This window comes from Phocoena sinus, chromosome 2 (assembly GCF_008692025.1).
Source record: "Phocoena sinus isolate mPhoSin1 chromosome 2, mPhoSin1.pri, whole genome shotgun sequence".
NCBI lineage: Eukaryota > Metazoa > Chordata > Mammalia > Artiodactyla > Phocoenidae > Phocoena > Phocoena sinus.
The window spans coordinates 110,517,976-110,543,274 of NC_045764.1; the positions used below are offsets into that span (position 1 = coordinate 110,517,976).

At 37.5% G+C, this 25,299-nt stretch overlaps 2 protein-coding genes across 9 annotated transcripts in view; both read right to left on the reverse strand.

The window, feature by feature from the left end:
- Nucleotides 1–25,299, reverse strand: part of HEATR5A (HEAT repeat containing 5A) — a 111,508-nt gene that overhangs the window by 78,313 nt on the left and 7,896 nt on the right. For 5 of the 8 annotated variants that reach the window (XM_032624379.1, XM_032624381.1, XM_032624378.1 and 2 more), the window contains exons 2-7: nt 14,284–14,484; nt 12,794–13,005; nt 10,989–11,097; nt 7,712–7,861; nt 6,855–7,029; nt 1,208–1,368 (exon numbers count right to left, since the gene is read on the reverse strand). In XM_032624379.1, the coding sequence (XP_032480270.1) occupies nt 1,208–1,368; nt 6,855–7,029; nt 7,712–7,861; nt 10,989–11,097; nt 12,794–13,005; nt 14,284–14,409 (933 nt within the window). In that variant the 5' untranslated portion in view covers nt 14,410–14,484. Of the gene's footprint in view, nt 1–1,207; nt 1,369–6,854; nt 7,030–7,711; nt 7,862–10,988; nt 11,098–12,793; nt 13,006–14,283; nt 14,485–20,111; nt 20,195–25,299 lie in introns of those variants that run through there. The other 3 variants (XM_032624382.1, XM_032624375.1, XM_032624377.1) reach the window with 2 other exon arrangements.
- Nucleotides 21,112–25,299, reverse strand: part of DTD2 (D-aminoacyl-tRNA deacylase 2) — a 51,874-nt gene continuing 47,686 nt past the window's right edge. The window contains exon 5 of the transcript XR_004348682.1: nt 21,112–21,151. The gene's annotated coding sequence lies outside the window, so the exon portion shown is untranslated. The remainder of the gene's footprint in view (nt 21,152–25,299) is intronic.

Consider the following 25,299-nt stretch of genomic DNA (forward strand, 5'->3'; position numbering starts at 1 on the left):
TTTCATTTATGCTGCCTGTTTTATTTTGGTCAGACTACAAAGTTTCAGGATAGCCAGCATAGCTAGCTAATAAGTAAAATGTGCCTGTGACTTCTCCAAACAAAGCATTCAAACTCTTTAACATTCTGTGTTGGTTTTTTTTTCCTTCAATTTTTTGGCCACACGCTGAGCAGCACGTGGGATCTTAGTTCCCCAAACAGGGATCGAACCCATGCCCCCTACAGTGGAAGCCCGGAGTCTTAACCACTGGACCACCAGGGAAGTCCCTAAGGTCTTTAACATTCTGAAAAAGAAAACCCAAATCAAACATATGAACACAGTGTAAGAATGAACTATGGTCTAATACCATAACTCTAAGGGAATTCAGTTCTAGAAACCAGAAAAGAAAGTTTATGGTTGACGAATCACTGCTCTTTATTTTCATGAATGTTAATGGTTTGGCTTGCTCCAGCGATACAGACAGTAGTTTTCTTATGTAATCTGTTTTCTTAAAATACACAGTTTACAATTATACTGGGATGTCTTATATTTTCATGAAATCTAATATCATACAGTATTAAATAAAGAGGATATATATGTGAATTTAAAAAAAAACATGTTTGCTTTGAACCATAATGGCACTTAGAAATCAAGATAGTTCGAGGAAAGAATGCAAAGACCTCTATATTGCCTTATTCTAAGACCCTCTTCCCAAGGTTTAGCTTTTTAAGTTTTGTTTAGGACCAAGAATTTAAGCACTTAGGTAGATTACATGCTGTAATCTTTATTTTGAAGTAGAAACCATATAAAACAGAAATATAATATTGCCCATGCCAAATACTATGTACCTAAAAGCTTAAATCAGAACTGTATAAGCACACACAAACACAATGGAAAACATGTTAAACCGCAAGACACATGGAAGCCCAAGGCCTAGAAACAAACAAAAAAATGTTGTTTATGTTTCAAAGGAAATAAACAATAGTCTCCCATCATTACAAACTGAAAACACATTGTGGGTAATAGCCTATTTAGTTGGCTTTGTATAAATAAGGTTCTCTTGTAATCTAGTTTTTTATAAAGCGTCTTGGCCTCACCCCATCTATTTATAAACATGAGACCATAAGTGATGACCTTGCACAGTATCACTTCCACCTGGAGTCAGATACTAAAACTTTCACTATAGGCCAGTGAGAATTACATTTAGATACTGATTTGTGATTCTAACCTGAGTAACTCCAACTCGGACATCCCTACTGACTGAACTGGTTCCTTTCAGCATATCTCCACTGGCTCGAAGAAATCCTGAACTCCCACGTAGAAACCCTGTTCCTAGTAATTCCAGAACTTCCTCCAGAGATACTCTGCGAACGCTTTGACGTGAGGCTGCTATAACAAAGAACAAAACAAAACATGTGATTCTATTTTACAGACTAAATTTTAATGCGTGATCTTGGTTTGCATGATCTTGAACAGTACGTTAACAGAAGCAAAAATAAACTAAAAATCCAAACAAAAGGCAAAATTTATAGGACATTACACACACTAAAACATAAAGTCACACGACGGTTCAGAGGTCAAATCATAATGGACTCTGGTGTATCATGTCAATGACATCTTAGAGTCTATGCCACTTTGAGATTATGACCTACTGCTCTCTTGTCCTCAAGTTAAACAAGGGAAAACATAAATAAATGGCCCTAGTTCTCCATGAGTGAGAATGCTATACAAAACTTTGAAAATTCTTTTGAAATACTAAAAAGGCCAAAATCACAATTTTATCTTTCTAAATGCTCTACAACTCTTAATGAAACTTACATAAAGTAACCACCATGGCCTGTTTTCTAAAAATTCTCAACTGCAAGTACAACTTTTGTTACATCCTCAGTCTCTGAAGAAAGCAAAGCTAAATATTACTAAAACTGCCCAGTCAACCCTTAGGCTGCAATAATTAAGAGCTTAGTTAGGCAGAACGTTTTAAATTTGTCTTCAGTTTGACATAGCTGAGTTTCTCCCTGTGAATATCTAGGGAATAACATCTCCTTTAAAAAAAGAACTCATTTTCGCCCTTTCATTCTTCTGAAAAATGTTGGTCACAAGCTCTGATCCTCATTATTGACTTAAGTCATAAATAGTGGAAAAATAAACTTCTGTTAATCCAAGTCATGAACAAAAAATATACTCCTCAGCCTGAAGATGAAACAGATAAAAATCTATATTGGCACGTGGAAGAGAAACATAAGTGAATAGTACAAAATCCATGCTCTTGCGGATCATAAATTCTAAAAAGGAGAGACAACAATAAACATAACAAAGGACTAAGTATATAGTATGTTAGACAGTGATTAAAAGCCATGCAAAATATAAAGCAGGTATCTTTTATGTGTAGTGAGTTCAGTGGAGGGCTCTGGTAGGAGACGGACCAGTGTGTAAGGATGGTGCAAGAGCAGAAGATATAGGACCTTGTCGATCATTATAATAAGGAGGTGAGTAAAGTGAGGTGCCAGTGGAGAACCTTGAGCAAAAGAGTGATATAATCTGTCACTCTGCTTCTATGCTGAGAGGAGACTGTAGAGGGGCGAAGGCAGAAGTAGAGAAAACCATTAGGAGCAATTTAGTAATTCAAGCAAGAGGTGATGGTGGCTTAGATCAAGGTAGATACGATAGAAATTGGGGTATACATACTTACATATTTTTAAAATTTACTAGAAAAAATTTCAAAATTACAAAAAAGCTGCAAAAATAGTAAAATAAATTCGTATGTACCCTTCACCTAAACTCCATATCTTCCTTATCACTTTCTCATTTTTGAAGAGTACATATATGGCTAGTTGTAGTTATAGAAAAGCCCTCAATTTGAGTTTTTCCTCAAGAGAACTACATTAAGTAATGCTGTAAGTCTTCTTAATGCATAACATCAAAAAGAAATGTCAGACTTGGTGTCAATCTGTCCCTACATTAGCGATATTATCTTTGAACACCTGAATAAGGTGTCTTCCAGTCTTGTCTACTGTAAAATATTTTTCCATTTGTAATTACTATGCCACCTCTGTGGTGATACTTTTTTTTTTTAAATAAATTTATTAATTTTTTTTGGCTGCGTTGGGTCTTCGTTGCTGCATGTGGGCTTTCTCTAGTTGTGGTGAGCGGGAGCTACTCTTCCTTGTGGTGCATGGGCTTCTCATTGCGGTAGCTTCTCTTGTTGTGGAAGAGCGCAGGCTCAGTAGTTGTAGCGCACGGGCTTAGTTGCTCCGCGGCGTGTGGGATCTTCCCGGACCAGGGCTCGAACCCGGGTCCCCTGCATTGGCAGGCGGATTCTTAACCACTGCGCCACCAGGGAAGCCCTCCTTTTTTCTTTAACAGGTTATAATCCATTTCTATCATTATTAATTCTAATACTATCCTGGATTTGACCAGCTTTTCTTCAGAAAACTGGCCAGTGGAAGCTCCTCACTTTCTGGCACAAGACGCTCCAGGTTCATCCTCAGACTTTCCTTGCCCCGACCCCATAAGCCACTTCTCCAAGGAGTCCCAACTGTAGATATGTTTTAATATTGTTAGGTAGAATAGTTACTGAGTGTGAGAGAGAAGATTCAAGGGTGACTTTACAAACTGTGGCTTGAACAACTGCAGGGACAGAGCTGTCATCAACTTAGATTAGCAAGACTGCAACTGCAAGGAGAGCAGGTATGTGTACATGGGGGGAGGGGAGATCAAGCATTCACTTAGGACAAGTTAATTTGAAACATTAAATAGACATCCAAACAGAGATGTCAAATGGGCAGCTAGATATGAGAGTTTGGTGTCCAGGAGAGAAGTGTGGGCTAAAGACATAAATCAAGGAATCACTGATATATAGATGGTATTTAAGCCATGAGATTGGGTAGGATCATCTAGAGTGAGCCTACGTAAAGAGCAGAAGACCAAGGACTAGGTGATGGGTGTCTCCTACGAGAAGACAAGAAATCATCAAAGACTGAACAGAAACTTCTAGAAAGAAAGAAAACCAAGGGAGCGTGAGGTCCTAAAAGGCAAGTGAAAAAAGGATGAGGAGGAAGATCAACTGAGTTAAATGTTGCTGAAAGGTTAAGTAAGACAACTGAGAACTGCCCCCTGGCTTAGCATGGCTAAATATTAGAACGCAAGTGCCAAAGGGCAGGAGCTTCTAATCTGTTTTGTTCAATAACACATTCTACACACTCAGAACAGATCGTGGCCCTGTATAAACCCCCAATAAATGCTTGTTTATTTATTGAATAACTGATGAACGAGGAGGTCATTGATGCCCTTAACAAAAACAGTTTTCAAGAGTTAACTGGGGCTTCCCTTAAGCGAGGTACTTAAGAATCCGCCTGCCAATGCAGGGGACACGGGTTCAAGCCCTGGTCCGGGAAGATCCCACATGCTGTGGAGCAACTAAGCCTGTGTGCCGGAACTACTGAGCCAGCACTCTAGAGCCCACGAGCCCACCATCCACAACTACTAAAGCCCGTGTGCCTAGAACCCATGCTCCACAACAAGAGAAGCCACCACAATGAGAAGCCTGCACACCGCAAAGAAGAGTAGCCACCGCTCGCCGCAACTAGAGAAAGCCCACGTGCAGCAACGAAGACCCAACGCAGACAAAAATAAATAAATAAATTTATATATATAAAAAAAGAGTTAACTGGGGGAAAATCCTAACTGAAGTGTGTTTGAAAGAAGAGAGAGACTAAAAACAGAGTATCAAGAACTCCTCTGAGGAACTCTGCTGCAAAGGGAAGAGAAATGGGGCTCCAGCTGGCTGGGGAGGTAAAATACAAGAAAAAAAACTTTTTTTTAAGATGAGAGGGGGAAAAGCACATGTCTTTATAGGGAATAATCCAATAGAGAAGGAAAAGTTGATGTAGGAGAGGGGAGACTTCCTAGAGCTATGTCCTCGAGCAGGTGAGAGGATGAGCTCTAATACATATTGAACGTATGGCTTTAACAGAAGACGAGATAATTCATCTTAGTAACAGTGGAGAAGTCAGAGTATATGGGTATAGATGCTGGAAGGTGGTAGCTTTAGTAGGGAAGCCTATGGAAGATAGGCCGTCAAATGAAAGTAATATGGGAGAAGATAAAGGTATAAAACAGTCAATTAGGAAAGTGGGACAGTGAATGGACGAGGGACATATAGTACGACTTGAGGTTCATGGTCAAGAAGTAACTTTAAAGGATTCCATAAATCCTTGGCAACTTATGCCAATGTTAGGAAAATGTCATACTCAACCCCTGCTTTTTAAATGCCTTGGTAAAATATACCATTTATTAGAAGTCTGCTGATTTTACTAGGAAAATCATTTCAGTTCTGTACCTCATAATCTTCGAATATTGTGGCTGAGTGTACAAACCTCCATTGTATTTCTTTTCCAAATTATTAAGCACTGTGTTGCTAACTATTAGTCTCCTACTTTAAAAAAATCTACTATGACATCTAGATCACTTTTTAGTTGTATGAAAATAACTTAATTATAACACAAGCCTAGAACTTACAGATGCAAGATGACAGAATTCCTAACAAAAGATTAGGCCAAAGATTTTTTAGTGTGGGTGAAGCTGGTTCTTCACTTTGCTTAGTCTGATTGCAAAAATGCTGTTATTAGTTTAGTGCTACTCTAGGAGGATATACATTTAAATATTATTCACATTTGTTAGGCAATTCTGTATTTTGCTTGTTTTTACTGCAACTGTGTACTAGTGCTAATGATACATTTATGGAAATGAGCAATTCACATTTTCAAGAGGGTTTGATTAAACATGTCTTCTTCTAATTTCAATCTCTTAGATGGCTTAAGATTTAACCTTTTAAATGCCCTGAACAACTCTGAATTACAAGATTAGAAGAACCAAAACCTAAAAAAAAAATTTATTATAAATTTTAAACTTGTGGGTCTCAACTGGAGAATGAAGGGACTATATAGTTGTTAATGCTTCCTAGGTGATTCTGATATGCTGTACTCACTGTCCTCTCTCAGCTCTGGTTGAGAAACACTGGCTTAGCAGAAACCAGAACACTTCTTAATGTCACAATAAACAATTTCTAGAGCAATGACTCTAAAACTTTAATGTGCATACAAAGTATCTGGGAATCTTGTTAAAATGAGCATTTGATTTAGTAAGTTAGGTGGCATCTGGGTTTCTGCACTTAAGAGCTCCCAGGTGACGCTAGTACTTTCGGTTTGCAGATATTGAGGAGCAATGTTCTATAGAACAATCACATTTTCATTAGCGTGAGACTGTTATTCTTTGGAGACAGAATAATAAAGCAAGTTTTTAATTAGTCACCGATGTTTTATATACACTGTAGATTAAACCCAGGCAAACCCTTTTGTTTTAAAAAATACTCCATCCTTGCTCACTGCCTAGGAGTGTATAAATAGGGAATAAACACAAACACAAATTGTGCAAATACAGTAAATTTCAAGTATCTGCTGTTTGGAATTATTTACATCATTGCTCCCTTACACCAATCTAGAACATGGCAAGCCAAATGTATGTAATCAGATGCATGCTGCTTAAAAAAAAAATTCTCGAGAATTAGATCATATCTCTTATTGGATAACACTCCACAATTCACTTAAAAAAAAAAAAAAGCCATGGTGTAGAGGAAGACAATGACTGAATAAAGCACATTTATTTAAGAGTTCTTTTAATTTTTTCCTCAAACTTTCACTGAATTGTTTTAAAATGAAATCTTAGAACTTACAGACATGTTTCCAAACTAAAATTTATATGATATTCTGCCTCTTTTCAAAAGTAATAATGGGTAGCAGTAATGCTACCATATGTTTGTTTAAATCAACTGGGAAAAAATTATGGAAGACATTATGAAAATAATTACATGAATTTACCTGCTCCTGGATGTTTAGAAATTATAGCTTTGGCCAACACTGTGCCTAGTAGCTTTGAAACTGAAATCCGCACATCATAATTGGAGCCTTCAAAGGATTTAAAACATAGTGTGGCCACACTGTCCAGGTCTGTACTCCACATAAAGACGGCCTCATTCTGAAGTTCAAGGAGACACTGTTCAATCGGGAAAAAAAGAAATTAATGAAAAACAAAATATAAATGTCAGGTTCAGATCTACCTAAGTTGCAGAACCTGTCAAGATCTAGCAAAAATAATACACAAATCCAAAGTCTCTAAATAATGATTGTAGGGACAATAAGTGAATACTTACTAAAAAGTCATAAAAATTATACTATACAAAGCAACGTGTCCACAAAGGGTAGGAGAAAGACCCATTTCTAATTCAGTGGGCTATGAAAAATGTCTGTAGAACCTATCTGTTGGCTATAAGCAATTGTGAGAATAATTCCAACATAAACACTTCACTATATAACCAACTATGTTAAGAAAGCATGATAAAAACAAACCAAATCATTTTCAAACAACATAAACGGTACATGTAAATTTTACACAATTATAGAGAGGAAGCACAGTGGAATGGAAGGAATACTTAGAGTCTGGTAACTTGAACTCCCCACTTCCAACAATGTGCTGCTAACCACTTTAAGAACCCTGGGAAATTCATATACCTCTCAGGGCCTCAGTCTCCTCATATGTTAAAATGAGATAGTCCTATCTGAATGCCAAGGTTGCAGCTCTAAGATCATGTAGCTGTTACTAGTGTTTTCACTGGAATAAACTGATTTAGTTGTCTTTATATTAATTTTTAGAAATTCTACTCATTAGACTATTTTACCTTTGCAGCAGCACAACGAACGGCCATGGATCTATCTGTTAAGCAGGATCTAGCAGCTTTATAAACATCCCTGTGGCAAGGTGTAGCAGCAGCTCCCAGTCCACTCAATATGTTTTGCAGACTCAGCATGATCTCATATCGACCTTGTGACTATCAAAGAGGAAAAAATTTAAAGAACAGGAAAAAAAATTCGCTGTGAAGAACAGTATTAAGCATTGAAATTTATCTCATATTAGAGAAATACTCAGATTTTTGTACACACTAACCAACCTATTCTGACATCAAGACACATGAATAACTGCTATTTCTTAGTGTTTACTATTTTAAAAGTGTTACTTGTATATGTTACACTTCAACATAATACGAATTTTATAGGGTTGATGTGCAGATTAAATGAAATTATATGGGAAGCACCAGGCATAAGACTTGCATGTTGTCAAGCACTCAATAAATGGTTGCTATAAATGAGGTAACATGGTAAGAGTGCACGGCCTGCCACCTACTAGCTATATGTCTTTGGGCAAATCTGTTTCTTTATCTTGAAGATAAAAGTTAAATGATTGTTGTGAGGATCAAATGAGTTACTACATGTGAAGTGCTTAGAACAGTGCCTGACACACAGTAAATGCTCAGTTGAGTTCATAGCTATTGATATTTTACCATTTATTGGTTCAAGTATTTTAACTCAGAGGTTAAAAGTCTGGGTTTACATTTTAAAAGACCTGGGTTTGAATCTTGGCTCTGAACCTTAGTAGCTGTGTGACTTTAAGTTGTTCTTACTTATTTCTTCATCTATAAAATGAGGATAAGGGACCTCCCCAGCGGTCCAGTGGCTAAGACTCTGTGCTCCCACTGAAGGGGGCATGAGTTTGATGCCTGGTCGGGGAACCAAGATCTCACGTACTGCACAGCATGGCCAAAAAAAAGAAATGAAAAAATGAAACGAGGATAAGATGAACCCCACTGTGCCCCAGTGTGAGAAGTAAATAAGCCCCTGTGGGGAAATCATTCACCACAGTGCCTGGACTTAGTAAACACTCAAGAAATAGTAGCTGCTTATATTATGATGTTTTACTAAATGTTCCAAATGCTTTCTATGTCTCAGGAAGTTAAGGCCACTATAGGTAAGTTAAATTTGGAGAAAGATCAAGTATCATTTTCATAGTAATGTTATTAATCTATTTTTGTTCAAAGGAGCATGATAGTAATTATAGGTAGATGTTAACAAAATGAGTCCTAACGGGAAACTTCTTAACTTTCTTTTACGCCAATTTCAAATGCTATTTATCACTACTGGTGTGTATCAAAGGTGGAAATCCCTTTTGACATCTCCAAAACGTTGTGGTATCAACTAAATCATAAAGGTAAAAGTGGAGGAGCAATAAAGTACTTAGCAATAACTTTAAATTTTCTTTTTTTAAAAAAATATCAACTTATTTGGTTGCACCAGGTCTTCGCTGTGGCAGGCAGGCTCCTTAGTTGTGACCTGCGAACTCTTAGTTGCAGCATGCATGTGGGATCTAGTTCCCTGACCAGGGATCGAACCCAGGCCCCCTGCATTGGGAGCATGGAATCTTATCCACTGTGCCACCAGGAAGTCCCTAACTTAAAATTTTCTGAAACCTATAGAGTAATCCTCTGTTAATCATAAGGCCTAAAAAGTATAGCTTAATCAATGGAGTTAAGAGAAAAAAAAAAGTTTAAAGTAGCGATACCTCAGTAAATAAAAGATCTTACAGACACATCCTTTTAAATAAAACCAGATTTATGGATGTTAACGGTCTCTCCTCATGGTTTGCTGTTAATCTCAACATAACTGAGAATTTTCCAGCCTTCCTGCCGTTACTGGCACCTAGTTTCATATCATTGCGGGTGGGAAAGATACTTCATGCGATTTCAGTCTTCTTAAACTTGCCCAGACTTGTTTGGGACCTAATATGTGATCTACCCTGGTGAATGCTCTGTGCCCTAGAAGAGGTATGTTTTGCTGCTGTGGGGTGGAATGATCAGGTTACGTCCATTAGGTCCCACTGGTCTAATGTGTAGTTCACTCCAAGGTTTGCATGTTGATTTCTGTCTGGGTGATCTGTCCATTGATGAAAGGGGGGATAACTGCAGTCCCCACTATGACTGTACTGCTGTGTATTTCTCTCTTTAGGTCTGCCAATATTTGCTTTATAATTTAGATGCTCTGAGGGGTGTATAAATATTTATATTGTTATAACCTTTTTTTTTTTTTTTTTTTTTTTGTGGTACGTGGGCCTCTCACTGTTGTGGCCTCTCCCGTTGCAGAGCACAGGCTCTGGACTCACAGGCTCAGCGGCCATGGCTCACGGGCCCAGCAGCTCTGTGGCACGTGGGATCCTCCCGGACTGGGGCACGAACCTGTGTCCCCTGCATCAGCAGGTGGACTCTCAACCACTGCTCCACCAGGGAAGCCCAAATTTGGCAGATTTTACATTTGAATTTTCCCATGTTTTATCTTGATACAGTTAAAAAGAAATGTGTGTGACAGGCCAGCATTTTTATAAATTGTTTCAGGGCTGTTTTCTAGACCTTTTCCAAGCAAGGTAAGAACAGGTACTGGTGTGATTTTTTTATATTTAAAGGTGCTAAGTTATCCTTAAATATAAGGTACCACAGACTTAAAATTTTTGATATACAAACATACAAATGCTTTAATTTCAAAACTTGTTAAACTATAGTTGGCAAGAAATTACAGTATATCTTGGAAGGCCAATAAAGAGACAGTTACAAAAACAAAGGGTGTTTCACAATGGTAAATGATGCCAACAAATCAATGAGGCTAAGGCTGACAATATATATCCTGGCCACTGAAAGGTTATCCTGACCCTAGTCATGCTTATGTCCTCCACACTCTTTCCTACCCTGATTTTATTCCTTACACCCTTCTGATGCTGGTATAATACTAATCCATCCATCAGGTATATGGTAGTTACCAACTACGTATCTGGATCCTTGGTGACAAGCACTTGCTCTGGCACTAGTAAGTAGTATCAGATGGAAAAGGTGATGCAAGAAGAGGGAGCAGGGATGGGTCTGCCAGAGAAACACCTTAGTTTGTGCCCATTTGAATTTATCTGAATACACAAAAATTTATTGCACTATTGCTTTTCTAATAAAGATTCAATATGCAAAGTACACATGTGCACTACCTAGAAATGTCATTTATGGATATATTTACATACATACTATGTATGCTTGTCATAGGTAAAGCTCTTTTATTGACTCAAGAAGCCATAAAGTCTGTATTTACCTCTGCACTCTTCATAGCTTTAAGAATATTGCCCACTGTATCGGTAAAGGTGTTACCCAGTATTCTACCCAACTTCTTATACAAGGAACCCAAACACACCACAGCGGCGCTGGAACGACATTTAAATTAGAAATTAGTCATGAATGAAAAAACAGGAATAAAAGGATCTTAGCACATGTAAAGATGACTACTTAATTTTACTTTTAAAGGATAAAATTTCCCAAAATCTATTCCACTGTTAAATCCTAGGGAATGACACTTAGGTGAGTATCAAATAATTACATTTTCAATACAAGAATTTTAAAAAGATGTATCTTCAACTAATCTAAATCTCAGCCCAAAGATTCCATCCCCTCAAATTTTTTACAAAATAATTTTTAATAGAACTGAGCTTCATATATCGGATAATCAAAGATGGTCTTAAAGATAAAGAACAATGTTCTCATCAAGTCTGAAAACTTTATGGGAAAATACATTCTACTATAAGCTAAAAATTAAATAAACAAGAATTTCTATAATGTTAGTACTATGCAACCATACATGGCAAATTGCCTTCTCTAAAAAACAGGTGATAAAATGAACTGAGTCCTACGGAGAAAGAAACTAAGTTGTTCTTTTAGGATCTTAGAAGAGTATTTTCCTATATATTTACTATTAATTTTCACTGCTAAGCATTAATAAACTAAAAGAACATACAAAACGTGAAGAATTTAAAATACTTGTGCCTTAAACACTCAACTGCTAAAAATAAATTTTATATATTTTTACATATTTATTTATTTGGCTGCACCGGGTCTTAGTTTTGGCACGTGGGATCTTCGTTGCAGTGTGAGGGATCTGGTTCCCTGACCAGAGATCGAACCCGGGCCGCCTGCATTGGCAGCATGGAGTCTTAACCACTGGACCACCAGGGAAGTCCCTCAACTGCTAAAATTTTTATCAGACAGTTTTGATCCCCAAATCTAAGCTTCAAATACCTAAAGCATTTTTTTTTTCTTTTTTTTTTTTTTTCTGTACACGGGCCTCTCACTGCCGTGGCCCACGGGCCCAGCCGCTCCACGGCATGTGGGATCTTCCCGGACCAGGGCACGAACCCGCGTCCCCTGCAGGCAGACTCCCGACCACTGCGCCACCAGGGAAGTCCTAAAGCATTTTTTAAAAGAACTGTTTCTCAGTCCATGGGAAAACGTTAGATCTTTCTGAAAGTTAGATTCTTTAAAAAATGAGTAAAACAATTTGTATTCAGTTTCCTAATAATTATCAAGTAGTTTGGGTTCTTTTTTTTTTTTAATATATATATTTTTATTTGACTGCATTGGGTCTTTGTTGCTGCGCGTGGGCTTTCTCTAGTTGTGGCGAGCAGGGGCTACCCTGTTTGCAGTCCGTGGGCTTCTCACTGAGGTGGCTTCTCTTATTGTAGAGCACGGGCTCTAGGCGTGCAGGCTTCAGTAGTTGCAGCATGCAGGCTCAGCAGTTGTGGCACGGGGGCCCTAGAGCACGCAGGCTTCAGTAGTTGTGGCATGTGGGCTCAGTAGTTGTGGTGCATGGGCTTAGTTGCTCCGCGGCATGTGGGATCTTCCAGGACCAGGGATTGAACCCGTGTCCCCTGCACTGGCAGGTGGATCCTTAACCACTGCGTCACCAGGGAAGTCCAGGGGTTCTTTTTTTTTAAGACTTATTTTACTGAAGTACAGATGATAAACAATGCTGTGTTAATTTCTACTGTAGAGCAAAGTTTGGGTTCTTTATAAAAATGATACAACAAAGAAGAACTCTTTTATGTTCAGTTTTAACATTTAACTTACAGTTTGGTGGGAAGATAACTTGGAGAATCATCTTTGCTTCGAATAAGTTCATTACATTTATCGATTGTCTCATAAATAGAGAATGTATCTCCAATACTATAAAGAATGGCTAGATTCTTAGCAAGGAGTTTGCGAGTAGGAGGCCCTGGGGAGCTGTTCAACAAAGATAGGAGCTGTTCCACAAGAGTTTTCTGTTTCTCCCTTACATCACTCTAGAAAGGAAGGTAACAAAGATAATTCAAGTCAACATAATTACACATAATCCTCTAATATGATTTTTCTTTCATATAATTAAGAACTAACTAAAAGCCTCTAGAAAAATGCAAGATTATTTTGATTAAATAGTACAAATAAGTTGGTGGCATGGCTATTACACCTCATTAACAGGTAGTTTGTTGCCCTGCTGATATATCCAAAAAATAAATTCTGAACTACAATATACTGGAGTCTTTGTGAACAAAGACAAGGGCTCTATTTTTTCTATGTCCTTCTTAGGTTTGAAAGGTAGAGCAAATTTATATCTTAACTAGAGCTTCTTAGTTCTTAAGCCTCTACCCAATATATATCTGCATCAATATGCAGCAACCTAAAACCTATCACCAGAGCTGATCTTGTAATGGTTACCTGTTTTACTCAGATCATTTCTAAGTTTAATGCAATTTTCTTTTTGCAAGCTTATGCATCTAAATGCTGATAGTGTGACTCCATTTTACTTGTCTACACTCTGAAAAAGGAGTACAGAATATCATCACAGTGGTAATGGTATTCAGGTGCTCCCTGAGGCCTAAACTTCCACCATAAAATATTTGTTAATTTAGTGTATGGATTTTTGTCATTTGTTAAATTCTAAATGTCTCCATGAGTAGTGTCTTCGCACCATTTCTGCATTACATAGGGTGCTGTCATTCTGTAGAATATCTTTATTTTTAGGAGATGTATGCAAAAGTATTAGAAGTAAAGTAGCAACTCACATGGCTCTGTAAATCAGTTAAACATGGCAAAATGTTAACAACTGCTGAATGTCGGTAAAGGGTATGAGTGATTAGTCTTCACTTTCTGGTAGCCATTTCATAAACTTTTAAAAGGGAATATGTTTACTCAAAGGCTCCTCGATTCTTACTCCCCTTAAAGAGTTCACACTTTTTTTTAAAGTGAAACTCCCATCACATTATTTAGCGCTATACTGCACCAGGATGTCATGCATGTGGAGTGACACAAGGTACAGAAGACAATGATAATGAAATCTAATACAATGTGCTCTGTAGTTAGTTTTTAATATATTTGAAAGTCATACTACAAATACTGGCTAATTTGTTCCTGCTCTTTTGAACAGAAGAAACCTATTTCAATATAAAGTCTTACTAAGGTCTAACCTTCAAAAGCTAATTTAGGCTATACTGGACAGAACTAGAATATCAAATCAAAGGAACTTAAACATTATCTGGCAAGTAAAAAAAACCTCAAAAAACAGTTTTTGCAATTTTACTCACCCTGCTGGTTGCTAGCAAGAGCTTCTCCAAATACCTCAACCAATCAAAAATAAACTCTGCCTTCTGAACGTCACCCAGTTGATTGTATGCTTCTTCATTCAGCAGTAAGCTATGAGCTAATTCCATTCCTTGCAGAAAATTCTCCTAGCTGGTCACGATTCTTCTCATTAAACTTCAGTCAATATACCTAAGGAAAAAAACCTACAATAGAGGAAAATAATATTTTAAAAGGAGGGTGAAAAGGAACACAATCACAATACTGGAAATCTTCCACAGAAAAGCACAAAGCATAAATAAATGGAGACATCTTTTGTAACAGCTCTAGGGTGAAACTGGGAAAATCCCAATAGTAAACCCTAGTTAACACTGACACAAAACCCCTTTTTTAGAGAGCAGACAGGAAAACAGAGTAGGATTATTGACATTCACATGCAAAAAGTTGCTAAACAGAAGAGACGTTCCATTAAAATTTTGAAAATTTTAAGGTTAGACTACTCAAGATTTTCAGTTTTCTCTGTAGCATAAGCACCTTTTTACTAAAATGGGTCATGGGTACATATTAACAAATGACCAAATATCCAGACCTCCTGCTAAAATTCTATAGTAAAGCTTGATGTCTCCCTGGATCTTTGCCTCCATAAATAACCTGTCATTTACCTGGAGATTCAAGCCAGGAGCAGAGGGACTTATTCCTATTAAAACCTGTTCTCCCAATCTAACAAAGACACTGCCTGAGGCTAGGAGTTTTGGGAAAGAGTCCTATCCCAACAAGTATAGATAGTCTCCTTATCGCTGAGAGCCTTGCTGTGAAAGGAAACTCATGTTTCTGAAGGCACTTGGATGGATGCTGTCCAGGGATCACAGCAATAAAGATCATGTCTGCTCTGACCCAGATCCAATGTAGCCTTCACTTCTGTTGCAGGAAATAATCAACATAAGACAGAGGAGGTTTAGTTTTGTTTCAGATTCATGATCATCTCCTGGGTACACTCTAGTTCCTGTGTTGCTTATATACAACACACAAGCATGTGTGCACAATACATACACACATACACAAATCTATAAGATGGCATTTGTGGTTATGGAATTTTTTATTTCTAGGTGCATGCTCAAGTATATGGCAGTAAAACACCATGATGTCTGTAACTCATTTGCAAATGGTTAAGTACATCAATCAATTAGCCATATAATATGGCAAAATGTTAACAGTTGAATGTTGGTAGTGGGTATGTGAGTAATCATTTTACTGTTCTTCAATTTTTCTGTATTTTTTAAAAGATCACAATAAAAAGTTGGAAAAATTATTTAAGAAGAGAAATTTTTTAAAAAACATAAGTTGGCTTTAAAAAAATCATTACTACTACTTACAGGAGTAACAGCTATCATCAAGAACATTAAATGACAGAGACAGTACCATATACATATAAGATGGATACTCCTATTCACTGATGTATCAAAAATAATTTTGATACCTTATAAATAAAACTCCAAGCTGAACAGAAACAGGTAATTGGAACTGCACTGAAATACAGACAGAATGCTACAGGTAATTAAACTAAACCATATAAAATACAGAGCTCATATTCCCCTAAATAAATCTCAATCTTTTGTAGAGAAGTCAGCAAGATGTATTAGAAAATCAGATGGGAAGGCTTTTCTGTCCTTTATTTTTTTCTCCAAGAAAGTTTATGGGTATAAAATTACCTAGAGTATCACATCATCATTATCGTTAAATAAGTAAAAGAGCCCCTCTAAAAGACAGTAGTCGCAAACTGGTACACTGTTGGCTAAATTTGGCCTGCAATGTACATACTAGGGAAAAAAATTAGTTACTAACATTTAAACACAAGATTTTACACAAAAATCTGGGTCCATATTCCATACAGCAATGAACGACGGAATCTAAGAGGAGCAGGGACTCTCCATCAGGCACAGTCGCCAGCTAGACTGCCTCATTCATTTACATTATTTGCCAACTTCTATGGGTATTCAAGTTTTCAACCCCTACTCTTTACCTTACTTTCGTCCTCTGGCTTGGGTTAATATCCTATATTTTCACTATGACGCTGCCCCAGAGGCCAAAAGACAGCTTTGATCACCACTGTCTTCTCAAACCTATGTACTGCTTTTAGCCATCTGGGTTGTCCCTCCCTAATTAGTCCTGCCCACACGCCCAGTGCCACCCATGACCTAGCACCAACTGCCCTCAAAACAAAACAGAAGTGCACATTAGATTATTTTCATAAACATCAATTTTGAGGAACAAGAACAATATAAACAAGCATGCTAACAAATTTACTTTTATAAAGATAATGTGAATTTTAGCTTCTTGTTTAAAAAACCCTCCTTTGGGCTTCCCTGGTGGCACAGTGGTTGAGAGTCCGCCTGCTGATGCAGGGGACATGGGTTCATGCCCCGGTCCGGGAAGATCCCACATGCCACGGAGCGGCTGGGCCCGTGAGCCATGGCCGCTGAGCCTGCGCGTCCGGAGCCTGTGCTCTGCAACGGGAGAGGCCACAACAGTGAGAGGCCCACATACCGCAAAAAAAATAATAAAAAACCCTCCTTTACTTTCTTAAATTATCGAAGTGAACTGACCAAAATACATACAATTAAGGATAAAGTTAATAAATGTTACAGAAAAAATTTCCAGAAGAAAGCTACTAAGTGTACCGAAGGGGAAAAGCAAGTTTGCACTCAGTATCTATGACTGTGAGAGGAAAAAAAAACCTGAGTATCATAGAGAAAACTTCTTATAACCACCAGGGCAACTCAAAATCTCAAGAATCAAATTACCCTTTTTAGAGGTCATTAGGACTGCTCAAGAGACATTTTTTTCCTTAGGCAGCAGCAATATTGTGGTGTAAAATGATCTATCAAGAAGCAAAATAGCTAACACAATGCAATAATAAATAATTCAGTAAAAGGTTGAGATCATAAGCAGGGCATAAAGTTATCTACAATGCCCTCAATACATTCCTCATATAAATCACTCCTAAAAGAAGCAGACAATTCACATTGGTAATCCCACATCTAAACCTCCAAATCTAAAATGCACCTGCAATCTCCACATACCTACCATCAGTGAGAGAAGCAAATGCATTTTGCAAATAACAGATGCTCCTGCTCTAACCTACAGTTTCACTTTAGGATGATGAATACAAACGAAGTCAATCTACCGTTATGTTTTAATCTAACCACGACCCTATGGCTATATATACCTGAAGGATGCTTATTTTTCTAGTTTTTCTCTTATTTTCCATTTTTATCTTTGTTGAGATTACAAAGTGATTAGTTTATTAAAAGTGAACACATATATCAATATATTTTTCAAGGTACAGTTATGCTACTTGAAAAAAAGATTCCATCAAACTGTTGTGTGCCAACTGTAATGCCAGCCATTATTTTTGACAGAAATTAATTATTTATTGATCACTCATTATAGTCCAGGCACTACTCCAAGCGCTTTACATTTTCTTGAATAATTAATTCGCAAAACTGTCCTTGGGTAGCTATTTTTATTAGCACTATTTTAAGATGAGGACATTGAGGCACAGAGAAGTTGAGTAGCTTTCCTAAGGTCACACAGAACCTGGTCATACACTTCAGCAATCTGACTCTAGATATATGTGCTTTAACCACAAGATACTATGCTGCTACCCTTTTATCCAATCAAGCCTGTCAAACACCTTGAAGCCAGGCATTTTATTTATTCATTCATTCATTTTTATTGAAATATAGTTGATGTGCAATATTATGATTTGACATACATAATGATTTGACATTTGCAAACATGAAATGATCACCATATCTGTATAGGGTTTACAGAACTATTTTGGGAATATATGCTGAAGTTTATGCAGGGGGGAATAAGTCTCCCTAATCTTTTTGGTCATTTTAGTTTTTTTAAATGATTTATTATGTCATTTTGAAGAGAGAAAAGAGAAAAAAATCACATACATGCAAAGAAAACATCAAACACAAAATAAGATAGGTTTGTCGAATTGGTTTGTTGTTTTTTTCTTTCCAGAGCATTAAAAGACAATTTACAAAATGAATAAGCCACTCAGCAGTAAACGGAACTAATTCCAGAATGTATCAAACAGTTAAAGTTTCGGAATCTTTCTCATACTTAAATTTAAATTACTTTTCTTTGACTCTCAACTCACGTCTCTAAAAGACATCACAACAGCTTCAACTCAGCCTCCAGTCTTTAGCTTCTCAGTTTTGTTCAAAAAGCATACAGTAAAACAAACAAACAAAAAACCTCTCAAGAATCTCCCATACTTCAGGTACATACATAAATCTTTTTAAAATCTATTCCTTTCAAAAAACAAAACAAAACCCCAAAACAGTAATTAGCTTGTTGGGGAAGAAGGAAACTTTCCTCTACCCTTTTAGGTTTTTCTGGATGGTCTAAGATTAAATTGACATGAGACAGATTAACAGGAGAAAAATTTAATTCTGGACATACAGGAACCCCACACACAAGAGGGTCAAAGACCCCAGATACATGAAATGTTGAAAGACAGAAAGGTAAAATAAGGTATTATGCCATTCTAAGCTAAGGAATGGGACAGTGGCCTGGGGCTTCGAAGGGCAGGAAGAGTCATTCACAGGAGGATTAAGAAGAGTAGATGTTTGGTAACTAGGTGTTTGCTCTGACATAGAGATGGGTCTACTTAGATTAAAATTACCTCCAGCAATAACTCTTTTCTGGGAAAAATCCCAAATTTAAATTCTTCTAAGTAGTTATGGGAGGGGCAGTATTTTCTCTTGAACCCACAGCATCTCGACTGCCTTTAGTCCAAAACAATCCTCATGCAAAAGTGACACACTTCAGGCAACTCGTTCTGAATCCCAAGATTTAATCTAGAAAGAAGATGGATCATTCTTTACTGACCTGTTATTCCCTATGACCTGTGATTCAGGATTTGCAAAATTATAGGTTACAAAATAGGAACTCACAAGTTACACAGAGCATTAGATCATAATTAAGATGTTGCCTAAGGAAGGTTGCCCTTGGTAGAAAGAAAATGAGGTCTTTCTGTTACTGTACTTTAAATATCCCTAGGCACAGTCTTAAAGTTGGTTTGCTGACACACTGTATTTCACTGGTTGTAGGGTAAAATGAATATTGAAGGAAATCACTTATAATTCTAGAGTTAACAGTTTCATCTCAATGATTTTAAAATCCTGTCTGTATTCCATTTTTGAATCTGAAATACCTTGCTTCTTCCTACAATAAACTATTTCAAAATTCACCTTAAAAAAAAAGCCTTCCTTCAGGAAGCCTTTCATGATTATACTGTCTTCTCTTGGTATAGCACTTTTTCCATTTATTATAGTTATGCTTCATAAAATGTTTGGCTTCTCTAGCCATCATTTAAATTGTGAGATGCTCCTGGTATTTTTCCAAATCATGATTCAAAAATGTTAACAATGATTATTAGAGTAGTAGCATTATGGGTAATGCTATCTTCTCTAGTCTCCAAATTTTTAATGATTTAAAAACTTTTAAAATGAAACCCTTAGAAACCAATAAATAAACTAAACTTCCGTTAGATTCCTAACTTTTATAATCCGTAATACCATTTGTTAGCATCATCTTCGTAACATCACAAGTAGGAAGGACAAATGTACTGCCTGCTGTAGTTCACGGCAATGCCTTTCACTTTACAGATTCCCAAATCACAAATTGACAACAGTGGCTATTACTCACTGAGCCAGGAACTTTTAGGTGCTTAATTTGTATCACCTCTAATCATCACAAGGAAGAAAGCAAGGAAGGCATTACTCATCCCCATTTTATGGAAGAAAAAACTTACATGCCAATAAACAGTAGAGCTGAAAATGAACCCAGGTCTCTTTAGCAACAAAGCTCATTCTCCTTCCTCAATGCTAGGAAGCCCTTCCACAGCGGGAAAAAAGGAAAAACAGCATTTTTCATTAAGATGTAAGAGACAAAAAGTGTGGAATAAACAGGGCATGGCGGGGTGTGGGGGGTGGGGAGGCATTACTTTATATTTGGGCTCATTCTCTCCCTATTTCCCCCTACACCTTTTAGTAAATCACAAAATAGGTTTCACCTCCCAAGTCCTCCAAGGATAGGGTCAAACAATTAAAAAGGCAGCACTGGGAAAACAGCAAAAGGAACATTACAGATGAGGTTGGTAAACTTAAAATTACAAGCTAAACATGTCAAGACAGTAGACTTATAACAATGCAGACTAGTGGTTCTCAACTCTGGCTTTTTTTTTTAAATTAAAATAAATGTTTTTTAACATCTTTATTGGAGTATAATTGCTTTACAATGGTGTGTTAGTCTCTGCTTTATAACAAAGTGAATCAGCTATACATATACATATATCCCTATATGTCCTCCCTCTTGCATCTCCCTCCCACCCTCCTTATCCCACCCCTCTAGGTGGTCACAAAGCACTGAGCTGATTTCCCTGTGCTATGTGGCTGCTTCCCACCAGCTATCTATGTTACATTTGGTAGTATATATAAGTCCATGCCACTCTCTCACTTCGTCCCAGCTTACTCTTCCCCCTCCCTGTGTCCTCAAGTCCATTCTATATGTCTGCGTCTTTATTCCTGTCCTGCCCCTAGGTTCTTCAGAACCTTTGTTTTTTTTAGATTCCATATATATGAGTTAGCATACAGTATTTGTTTTTCTCTTTCTGACTTACTTCACTCTGTATGACAGACTCTAGGTCCATCCACCTCATTACAAATAACTCAATTTCATTTCTTTTTATGGCTGAGTAATATTCCATTGTGTATAAGTGCCATATCTTCTTTATCCATTCATCTGTCGATGGACACTTAGGTTGCTTCCATGTCCTGGCTATTGTAAAGAGAGCTGCAATGAAATTGTGGTACATGAGTCGTTTTGAGTTATGGTTTTCTCAGGGTATATGCCCAGTAGTGGTATTGCTGGGTCGTATGGCAGTTCTATTTTTAGTTTTTTAAGGAACCTCCATATTGTTCTCCATAGTGGCTATATCAATTTACAGTCCCACCAACAGTGCAGGAGGGTTCCCTTTTCTCCACACCCTCTCCAGCATTTATTGTTTGTAGATTTTTTGATGATGGCCTCTGGCTGCTTTTAAAATATACTGAAGTTGAGCCTAAACCAACTCAATCAGAATCTCTGGAGGCTGGGGTGCTGTGACAAATGGATTTTTCATTTAATCCTCACATCACCATTATAAAATGGTGACCAGGGGTAGGCTGCAGCTCCACTCACCACCAAAGTCATCCCTCTGCTAGCCAATCACCCCTGATTTTCCAGGAGGAAAATTACGTACAAGTTTTGGAGCAATGGCTTGTAAGAAGCCCACAGCCTGTTTCCTTCTGACTTTGAGTTCATTTTGTTGTCCTTGGAAAAGGCTGTTTTTCTTTAACTAAAAATAACCGAAACGCTTAAAAAAAAAACCAAAAAACCTAGCACTATTAATTTATAAGTAAAGAATGCTGAGACCAGATAATTTTAATAGCTGATTATTGTCCCTTACTCTCCTATAATTCATCTATTAAATTGGGTAAGAAAAATTTAACTTATTATTTTTAGATAAGCCGATAGCAACTGAAACTGCTTTAGAAAATAGCAGGAATACGACAATGAAATTCAAATCTATGATATTAGTATTTGACATGAATTTAGTCTTTCTAGTTCTCTGTAATAGCCCTAAAAATAAATTAGTTAACCATTAGTTAATACTTTAAAATGTGAAGTGTATAATACTGATTTAAGCTCAGTAAGAATTTGATTTAGTTGAGTGATTCAAAATTATACGTACTTTAAAACTAAATATTATAGGGCTTCCCTGGTGGCGCAGTGGTTGAGAGTCCGCCTGCCGATGCAGGGGACAGGGTTCGTGCCCCGCTCCGGGAGGATCCCACATGCCGCGGAGCGGCTGGGCCCGTGAGCCATGGCCGCTGAGCCTGCGCAGGGAGTCCGGAGCCTGTGCTCCACAATGGGAGAGGCCACAACAGTGAGAGGCCCGTGTACCGCCAAAAAAAAAAAAAAAAAAAAAAAAAAAAAACTAAATATTATAAATATAAAAATTTCATAGCCAATACTGAGATTTTAGAAAAGCTGATAGATTCATAGTGACAGTACAAACAGATTCCACTCTTTTGGAAAATATAAAGAAGCCATAGAAATATCAAAACCATTTGGCAAAAGCATCAGCTTTTGAAAATTCATGCCAGAGAAAGAAAAAGGAAAATATCACAAGCATAAGTGTTGATTACAGCACTATGAAAAGTGAAAACTGGAAACCCGAAAGTCCAACATTAGAGAAATGGTTAACTTAAGTTTGACATTTTCAAAGAGTATTAGGCTCTTATTAAAAATTATAATTATGGAAACTATAAGTACATAAATCTTAAATGTCGAGGGCATGCCATAGGTAAAGCAGTGTTTCCTAACAAGTGTTTTGTAGAACAATAGTGCCAAAGAATGAGGAAATGAGGATAAGTGTTGTGTGTGAGGGAGCAGAATCCAAATCCAAATCCAAATCATTTGGGGAAATGCCAAGTTGGCAGTTTTCCTTCCTACAGAGGGTCCCCACACATGTAATATGGTAATGTGCACTACGTACTGCCAGGAGGGCGTGTGTGTGTGTGTGTACACACACATACAATATATATTGGGTGGGCAAAAAAGTGCCTTCAGTTTTTTAAGTAAAAATAAAAGACACACTTTTCATTTTCACCAAGAACTTCATTGAATAACGTATTCACCCTTTTGTTCCACTATCTTCTGCCATCTTTCAGGCAACTTCATAATTCCATCTTCTCAAAACTTTTTATCTTCTTGAGAAAAGAACTGTTCCAGGTGCATTTTACAGTCTTGCAGGGAACTGAAATTTTTTCCAATAAGAGAATTTTGCAAAGCCCGAAATCAATGGAAAGCCGAAAGTGCAATATCTGGTGAATACGGCAGATGAATCAGAACTTCCCAGCCAAGCTGTAACAGTTTTTGCCTGGTCATCAAAGAAACATGCGGTCTTGCGTTATCTTGATGGAAGATGATGCGTTTTCTGTTGACTAACTCCGAATGCTTTCTGTTGAATGCCGCTTTCAGTTGGTCTAATTGGGAGCAGTACTTGTTAGAATTAATCGTTTACTTTTACAGAAGCAGCTCATAATAGAGCACTCCCTTCCAATCCCACCATATACATATCACCTTCTTTGGATGAAGTCCAGCCATTGGTGTGGTTGGTAGTGGTTCACTTTGCTTGCCCCACGATCTCTTCTGTTCCACATTGTTGTACAGTATCCACTTTTCATCTCCCATCACAATTTGTTTTAAAAACGGAACGTTTTCATTACATTTCAGCAGAGAATCGCATGTGGAAATACGGTCAAGACGGTTTTTTTGGCTTAAATTATGTGGAACCCAAACATCAAGTGATTCACATAACCAAGATGGTGCAAATGATTTTCAACACTTGATTTGGATATTTTGAGTATGTCGGCTATCTCCCACCTCGTATTAAGGTTGATGGTTCTCAATTAATGTCTCGATTTGATCGCTAGCAACTTCAACTGGTCTACCCGACTGTGGAGCATCACCCAGCAAGAAATCTCCAGCATGAAACTTCGCAAACCACTTTTGACATGTTCGATCAGTCACAGCGCCTTCTCCATACATTGCACAAATCTTTTTTTGTGTTTCAGTTGTGTTTTTACCTTTCTTGAAATAATAAAGCATAATATGCCAAAAATGCTGTTTTTCTTCCATCTTCAATATTAAAAAGGCTACACAAAAATTCACCAATTTTGATGTATTTTATTATTTTTTATTTTTTTAATAGATCTTTATTGGAGTATAATTGCTTCACAATACCGTGTTAGTTTCTGTTGTACAACAAAGTGAATCAGCCATATGCATACATACGTCCCCATATCCCCTCCCTCTTGAGCCTCCCTCTGATCCTCCATATCCCACCCCTCTAGGTCATCAGGAAGCAGCCAGCTAATCTCCCTGTTCTATGCTGCTGCTTCCCACTAGCTAACTATTTTACATTCGGTGGTTTATGTATGTCGATGCTACTCTCACTTCACCCCAACTTCCCCCTCCCACCCATGTCCTCAAGTCCGTTCTCTATGTCTTCATCTTTATTCCTGGCCTGCAACTCGGTTCATCAGTACCATTTTTTTAAGATTCCACATATATGCATTGGCATACGGTATTTGCTTTTCTTTCTGACTTACTTCACTCTGTATAACAGACTCTAGGTCCATCCACCTCACTACAAATAGCTCAATTGCGTTTCTTTTTATGGCTGAGTAATATTCCATTGTATATATATGCCACATCTTCTTTATCCATTCATCCGTCAGTGGACATTTAGGTTGCTTCCATGTCCTGGCTATTGTAAATAGTGCTGCAATGAACATTGCAGTACATGACTCTTTTTGAATTACGGTTTTCTCAGGATACATGCCCAGTAGTGGGATTGCTGGGTCATGTGGTAGTTCTATTTTTAGTTTTTTAAAGACCGTCCATACTGTTTCCCACAGTGGTTGTATCAATTTACATTCCTACCAACAGTGCAGGAGGGTTCCCTTTTCACCACACCCTTTCCAGCATTTACTGTTTCTGTATTTTTTGATAATGGCCATTTTGACCAGTGTGAGGTGATACCTCATTGTAGTTCTGATTTGCATTTCTCTAATAATTAGTGATGTTGAGCATCTTTTCATGTGCCTCTTGGCCGTGTGTATGTCTTCCTTGGTGAAATGTCTATTTAGGTCTTCCACCCATTTTTTAACTGGATTGTTTGTTTTTTTGATATTGAGCTCCATAAACTGTTTGTATATTTTGGAGATTAATCCCTTGTTGTTTCATTTGCAAATATTTTCTCCCATTCTGAGGGTTGTCTTTTTGTCTTGTTTATGGTTTCCTTTGCTGTGCAGAAGCTTTTAATTAAGTCCCATTTGTTTTTGTTTTTATTTCCGTTACTCTAGGAGGTGGGTCAAAAAAGATCTTGCTGT